Below are 7,910 nucleotides of genomic sequence, written 5' to 3' on the forward strand. Positions count from 1 at the left end.
AACCTGAAAAAGTTTTAAAATTGGGGAAATATGAGTATAATATTTTTTTTGCCCAATGGATTAACATGAGACAAAAATACACTATTCGGCATTAACAAGATGACTAATTGTGAATAATAACAAGCATGTTTCAAAAATCTTAATTTAGGAGTTTTGGGCTAATTCTACAAACCTACACATTAGTTCTTTTTTTTTTCTTTGATTTTGACTTGTTAGAAAACAACAACATAATGAATTGTCCATCTCATAGGTGGTATCTCACATTCCATCTTCCATTAATATCAACATTAAATGTCCAATTGTTTTCCCTGAGTTGTACATACGGAATCTGCAACAAAAAGACACATGAGATTACAAACATTACCAATAAAATTAACAAACAAAAAAAATATTATTATTATTAGAGAAAGCAACTAACTACAATATACATGTTGATAAATTACAAAATGCCAAATTACATAAAAACCATTGTAGTTCACAACTTTTTCGGTTTTTCAAAAGAATATTTTTCTGACTTGAGACTTCGATTTTTTAATTAAAAAAAAAACACTACATGAAATTTTGAAATTATAAAAACCATTAGAGTTTCTAATTTGTTTGGTTTATCCACCCAAAGAACCTTTTTATGACTTAACCATAAAAACTATGAATTTTTTCAAAAAAAAATAATAATAAACGTTTACTAGAAAAATATTCTTCCAATGAATTTTTTTCAATTCTTAACCGGAAAACCCTTACTGTGGTTTTTTTATATAAAAAAAACATTGGTTTTATCACTTTATGCATGTTTTCAATAATGGAGGTTTGGATCTAGTAAATATGATTATGATTTATAGGTTATAAAAATTGCAAGTAATACCAATGCACTTTACTCTCTCTACCAATATGGACAATCTACTTTATTTTTATCCATCATAGCAACCTACTTACATTTTTAACTCATAATAGCTATTTACTTATGTTTTTTTATCTAAAACAACGCCACTTTATCCTTTCTTTACAAATAATAGCAATGTATTTATATTTGTTACATATTGCTATTATCATTTAAAAACTCCAAGTTTTTATTATTTGCAAGAAATTGTAGATACATTGCAATCTATATGTAAAGAATATAAGTATGTTGCTATTTTAGGTTACATATTGCTATTATCTGTTAAAAAGGGAAGTACATTGCTATCATGGGTAAGGAGTAGCTGAAAGAAAACTGATTTTGAAGGTTTAAATAAACTTATGTAACTATCCCTATCTTTCATCGCATGATTATATGAATTGTGATTCTTCAAAGTTTCAATAACTACTTTGAAAAGACACATTAATTATGGAAAATACCTTGTCAACGATTTCCATGCCAAGTTTGAGTCTTACATCTTGGTCTTTCTGAAAATCTAGAATGTTCCATACCAACTCAAGAGCTCCCTGTGGTGTTGGCTGTTTAAGAGATAAGCAAAAAGAAAATAACTTTAGAGATTACACAATTATATTCATACCTTGAACACTAGCTAATTAAGAAAGTAACATTTTTTATTTATGGCAAATGAATCTTGATTTGCAGTTTTCAAGTGTGTACTTTATATCATTTCTGTGAAAATGGATCAAACTTGGATTATATTCAATAGTTTATAACCTCTTAAATTGCTTTATTAAAAAAATTGGATCATTACTTTGATAAATAGTTTAGATCATGGTATTTGTTATATGCTAGAAACAGTAATGTACTTCCATTGATTTGTTTTTATATCGAGACAATAAAATTTCCACACACCTGAGTCAACTCTTGGTCAATATTGCAACGCCCTTTAAGAACAAAGTTCACATCACGATTGAATGAAACTGGATATGCTTTTTTCCCACGCAAGGTGCAATGGAGATTTTCATTTTTATCATAATGCAATCCAGCTCCAAGACTAGCTGAAAGCTATATCAAGTAAGTAGATGTGTTAAAGATTGTTAATTTTAAGCCTAGCTGCCTAAAAGATTCATAATTTAAGGGTAGAAATTGTAACATACAGTAGGATAGGAATGTCTAACAAGTGCACACAAGAAAGTTGGAAGCCCAGTTCCTGTATCAAGCTCTCCGCTAAGCTGCAATATTGGAAAATTAGATGTCAACGTAAAGCACAAGTTTTTGAAATCCCTAATTTGAACCGGAGTTAATCTTCTTATCAAATTAATCAAAATGCGACAGAATCAAGAGCTGATTTCTTTCAGTCACGTCATTGCTACATAGATAAAACCCAAACAGAAATCCGGAACTCCTTATGATCAACAAAAACAAAATCAAATAAAGACAGTTCAAAATTGCTGCCAATAACGATAATCAAAAGATATAGTTTGAAACAAATGGTGTGAATTTGCGACCTGAAGTAGCGTGTTGGAATCGATTTGGAGCTTCTGCTTAGCGTGGATTTTGAGAGCACTTACATCTCCGGCGTACTTCACCGTAGGAGGATTCTTGTTTGTGGCGATCCTGAGAGCGCGTGATTCTCCACCGTATCTTAAGGAAGTATCCATTTCTGCGAGGTGGATTATCAGAAGCTGTTGGTAAAACTAAAACCCTAGCTATGGCGGAGATTCATATATATACTGTACTTCAGGCGTAAGCAATTTTGTCCCTCTTGTGGATAAAAAGCCAACGGAGCAAAAACTGGAAGTTTGGGGTTTGGACAATAAATTTAGTTGTCTTGTTTTAGAGATCTCCTTATTTTATTTTGTAGACTTTAGATAGTTACTTATTATAAAATAATACTTTATCCCTCGTAAAAACTTAAAGTAACAAATGATCTTTTTAAAATATTTAAACAACAATCATATACTTATAATTCATATTATACACATATTTTTTTTTTTCGAGATAAAACTTAGAAGTGTAATTAATAACTAAACAGTTTTACCATATTAACTTAGAAGTGTGATTAATAACCAAACAATTTTACCATATTACGGTTAGTATGGTTCACTTTTTGAATAAAACTGAATTGTCCAATTGGACAATTTGAATTAAACTGTTTGGTTCGGATAATCGGATCTTTGGATTGGTTTTCAACAAAACCGAATTATTGTTTTGGATTTTGGATTGGTGTTGGTTTATTAAATAAGAACCGAATAGTCCAAAAAAACCGATGAACATTTATTATTTATTTATTTATAATATATATCTATAGTTATTTATTAATTTTGTAATTTATATTTTCAAATAGGTTCAAAACGTTTCACCTGATAAAAAAAACATTAATATGTATTTTCTCTCAAAAGTTTTCTATCTGTAAAATATTTAAATATAATATATCTTCTTATTAGTTGTTTATAAATTTCAAATCACAACTAAATAATTTGTTTTCGCTTCTTGTGTAAAGTTGAGTAATATTATAATTGTATGTCGTTTTAAAATGTTTCGGTTTTTGAAAACCGAATTATAAAAACCGATACAACCGAATTCTAATTGGATCGGATCGGATTTGATTTTGATTTGGACTATTTGGATCCATGTTTTGAAAACCGAAATCAATTTGGATTCACTTGATTGGATCGGATCAAACCAATCCATCCAAACGAACACGCCTAATTACGATGGCTTGGAACCTGTTGTTTTTAGTAAATGAGATTAATGGGCTTAAGATATAATCGGGACTATTTGATAGTTTTTTTTTAACATAATCTCTGACAAAATCATTTGGGATTGTTTGATAACCTCTTCATGCATCCTTCAAATAGCATCTCTAAATCAGTTGACATTCAACGTGTTTGATACAAGATCTAAACGGATCAAAAATCATATTAACAACCTCTCAATGGTTAAGGAACCATTCTTTCCCTTTGAATCGTTAAAATATTAAAATTATTCAATATTAAATGATTCAGTTTTATAGAACAACCCCTTAATGGGTTATACAAAAAAAAAGTCTGGCTTGATGTATTAAGATACCAACCATTTACATTTGTTATTTTCTCCGCCTAACTACTCTCATGTTAAAAATGACTAATATTGAGAAAAAAAATTTGTTGTAGTATAAACAAATGGTAGTTTAGTCTCATTCGGATGGATGATTCGAAATAGAAAATAAACAGGCTTTAAAATATTACATATTCAACCACTTTACCATACAAGACTTAATGGGAAAAAACAATCGACCCCTTAATGGTGATCACTTAGGAACTAAACACTTCAAAATGGAGTTGTTCCTAAAATTTCACAAGACTCGATCTTGGGCGAACCAACATTCAAAAATATAACGATTAAACAATTTATTATAAACCATGTATTATTATTTCAAATATTTGTATGATCCCACATCCTTATCATCACAATGTTTGAGGGGCAAATTAGTAATCTTATCTTCTATAAGTTCCAAAAACCTATCTGGTGATTTTCATGTGAATTATTCCAAAATGATAAAAGGAGTTGGTATATAAATACAGTGTTACAAAGAGTTTTTTGTCACGCAATGTCATGTACAACTTCATATTACAAAGCTTTATACATCTCATAAAATGGCATGGTAGAAAAATTTGCTCTTTATACCCAAACTACCCCTGCAAACTCATTCAAATCCTGCTAATAAACAAGATTAAGATACCCATAGTCCCTGGAAACAAACTACTTCCCTTCAGGTCGGATCACTTGCAATAGCTCAAGATTCATCTCAAAGGTCGCTCCAGGCTTCACAACCAAACCATAAAATTTTTAGATACAGATTAGAATCGTATTTTTCTAAATTTTCAGATATTCGAATTGTACAAAAATCTAAAATATATATTTTGATATTGAAATTATTATGTAATTATTCATATTAGGATGAAACAATTAGGTTGAAATTTTAGTTTTCACTATACATGTCTAATTTTCAACCTACAACTCACATGAAATTATTAAGTTTTGAGAAAAACTAATAGCGACCTTAAAAATCACAACCTTTTCCACAATTAAGCAAAGAAATATGGTTTGGAAACAAAGATTAAAAAAAAAATCAAACGAATTGCTCACCGGAATTTCATTCATGCCCCTTTTTCCATACCCAGCCTCCGGGGGAACAATCACTCTCCTCTGTATCAAAATAATAATAAAAAAAAAAGGATTTAAATACAGGAAATTATTTAAGAGGCATTTTGTTTGTAGAATGTTATTAGAATGAATGGAAGCTGTAAAAGTATTTGGAATACGGAAGAATGTTATTTAAGAGGCATGTTTGATTGGCAAGAAATGGGATGATCTCAGTAAAAAAAAATTAAATAATTTTTGAAAATTTATTTATATTTAAATACTTTTTGTTTATCGATATATCATATATGTAACTGAATTTTTTTATTTTATGTATTTCAAGATATACAAATGGAAATGAATTCTTTCCACCCCAATCCATCAAAAAGAAATTCGAGGGATTCCAACGGAATTTGAATTCCGTTCATTTGGCAATCAAACACGCCATGGAATGGAATTCCGAATTCCAATTCCGTTGGAATCTGTGAACCAAATAATGATGGTAAATCTAAGTGACCACCTTTCCACCAACTTTCATCCCCTCAACCACGGTGTACATGGCGGGAGGAGGTTTTGGTGCCGCTTGTGCAGAAAATAAACCGTTGGGATTGTCTACAAAATCGCGCTTTCTTTCCCTTCCCGGAGGAGCTCCAACCTTAAACTCGTAAGGCTACTTAAGGCCATCAAAGGAACATGTCAAAAGGATAAAAATTTCGATCCTTTAAAAGGGGTAAAAATGTAAAACGCTTACTTTGCAGCCAAGTTATACCTTATTTTACCAATGGGCTAAATGCAAGATTTAGCAATGCAGTTTTATTTTATTTATTGGTGTGTTAATGTATTATATCCATTCTTTCTATGATAGCATTGTACTTCCGTTTTTTTTTTTTTAACACATTGTACTTTGAAAAATGAAAAGTCTACCCATTTTTTTATTATTAGCACATTATATTTTGAAATTTCTACGCAATTATAGCATGAAAACTGCTTTGCATGTGGATGAAAAATTGACAATGGTATAATTGGGTAGATTTTTTAAAGTACAATGATTTAATATGAAGAAATGAAAGTATGTTGCTAGTTCTTGCATTTAACCCTTTACCAAATTATGCAACAAAGTCGATTTGTTACCAATTTATGCAGCCATGTTTCAATTTTCTTTTTACCAATTTATGCATCATTAATGTAATAAATTATTAACTAATATTAACATGACTGCATAAGTTAGTAAGAAATCCTCTTTGTTGAATAAATTTGTAGAAATAAGAATTGGGAACTAACTGAAACATAGCTGCATATTAGTTGATAGAAAGTTGATAAGAAAATTGAAACATGGATGCTTAAATTAGTAAAAGAAAATCCACTTCACTTCATAAATTGGTAAAAGGTATAGCTTTGTTGCATGAATAAACACAAACTGTAGAAACAAACCTGTGCAATTGTACGATTTCCAGCTAAAATTTTAGACTCTCTGCTTGAAACTGCTGTGATTTTGTTATAAACACAATCAAAGTGAACTTGAACGAATGATCCCTTTTCAGCAGTGGGGCCCTTTCCTTCAGCAATATCATAGTATTTCAGTCCATCAGCTGCTTCAAATTCAAGAAAACTTTCAATACAAGAATTTCCTTTTTGTTTTTAAAGTTGAATGCAAGAAATAAATACCCAATTATAGCAATGTGATTCAAATATAAAGCAAAATTCATTGCTATAATTGGAAAGATTTTTCAAAGTATTATATCCTAAAAGGAAAAAAAAAAAAAAAAAAAAAGGAAGTACAATGCAACAATTATGTAGAATTTCAAAAAATCTAAACAGTTAAAGCTTTTCGTTAGACATTTCTCTTCAAATATTCACTTTAAGAGGGAATGCAACATAATTGATCTGATATTGTTCACTTTAAGAGGGAATACATGACATAATTTCACATTACAGAAAAAGTTATAGCAGTAACAAGATTTGAATTTTATGTGATAAGAATCAAATCATGTCAATTTTTTATTCCAAAGAAGACTATTTTGACTATGAAAGTCCAAATCAATTCCATTAGCATACATCACATTCCTTTCATCTTACATTGCCAAATGGAGTTTCATTACACAAAAACCAGCCACTCATGGAATTTCATTAACAATAATATATACGAGAGTAGTAATTTACTAACAGCTGGTGAGGTAATCTTCAAGAGGGATGACCTTTCTGTTGCGCCTTTCTCTAGCCGCAGATTCTAGAGGGTTAGAAATTAGGGCAAATGGAAGAACAGATATCAAAATTGCTGATCTTCTTGAAATGGGTAACGGCAAAAATGCTTGATTTTGATGAAATTCGTGAGGTTCTTTTATGGGTTTCGAGGAAATCAGAGGACTTTGAAAAGTTATTTTCTGCAAAGAAGCCATGGCCACGTGAAAAAGACAAGAACCCAAATCGTGTAAGGCTATCCACTTTACTTGTACCAAATTCACATCATAATCCCTCCAATTTTGAAGCATTTTTAAAAGGATAAAGTGAAGTTAGAGTGTGGAAAACGAATTGGTTTTTACTACCTGCAGAAAATTACTTGTAGGGACTACTAGGGACGGATATTCTTTCCAACTTTAGTATTATATATCTGGGTAATATTTTTATTGTTTTGTTTATAGTTAGATAATTTTTTTATTTTTTTTATATATTTTACCATTTAAGTTGTTATATGTGTTCATATATTATGATTGTCTAAATTAACAAGTTAAATGGTTAAATGTATAAAAAAAATAAAAAAATTACTTAAATATAAACAAAACGAAAAGCTAATTACTCTGATAACTCATTTTCCTCACTTTTAATAGCGATTTTATTTTTCATATTTGTTTGTATTATTTTTTTCAAACGTTATTTTTAAAATATCCATAATTTTCTAAATATTAATTAAATATCGATCAATTTTAAACTTTAC

The 7,910-nt window shown here is 29.7% G+C and overlaps 2 protein-coding genes across 3 annotated transcripts; both read right to left on the reverse strand.

Moving 5' to 3' along the window:
• Positions 1–60: 60 nt before the first annotated feature.
• LOC145158836 (outer envelope pore protein 21B, chloroplastic-like) lies at positions 61–2,673 on the reverse strand. The gene is made up of 5 exons (XM_079077685.1): positions 2,362–2,673; positions 2,011–2,085; positions 1,766–1,918; positions 1,333–1,431; positions 61–328 (listed from the first exon to the last, which is right to left on the reverse strand). The coding sequence occupies exons 1-5, from the start codon at positions 2,512–2,514 to the stop codon at positions 245–247; spliced, it is 564 nt and encodes a 187-aa protein (XP_078933811.1). The 5' UTR covers positions 2,515–2,673; the 3' UTR covers positions 61–244.
• A 1,706-nt stretch (positions 2,674–4,379) lies between these two features.
• On the reverse strand, positions 4,380–7,454 carry LOC145158837 (FKBP-like peptidyl-prolyl cis-trans isomerase family protein). Of its 2 annotated transcripts, none has more exons than XM_079077686.1 (5): positions 7,143–7,454; positions 6,410–6,570; positions 5,499–5,648; positions 4,985–5,044; positions 4,380–4,660 (listed from the first exon to the last, which is right to left on the reverse strand). In XM_079077686.1, exons 1-5 carry the CDS (start codon positions 7,372–7,374, stop codon positions 4,598–4,600), a joined length of 666 nt encoding a protein of 221 aa, XP_078933812.1. In that variant the 5' UTR covers positions 7,375–7,454; the 3' UTR covers positions 4,380–4,597. The 2 variants fall into 2 exon arrangements, with proteins under 2 accessions (XP_078933812.1, XP_078933813.1); XM_079077687.1 differs by having other exon boundaries at positions 6,410–6,567; positions 7,143–7,452.
• Positions 7,455–7,910: the final 456 nt, after the last annotated feature.

This window comes from Lactuca virosa, chromosome 2 (assembly GCF_052849685.1).
Source record: "Lactuca virosa cultivar CGN04683 chromosome 2, Lactuca_virosa_CGN04683_v6, whole genome shotgun sequence".
Classification (NCBI taxonomy): domain Eukaryota; kingdom Viridiplantae; phylum Streptophyta; class Magnoliopsida; order Asterales; family Asteraceae; genus Lactuca; species Lactuca virosa.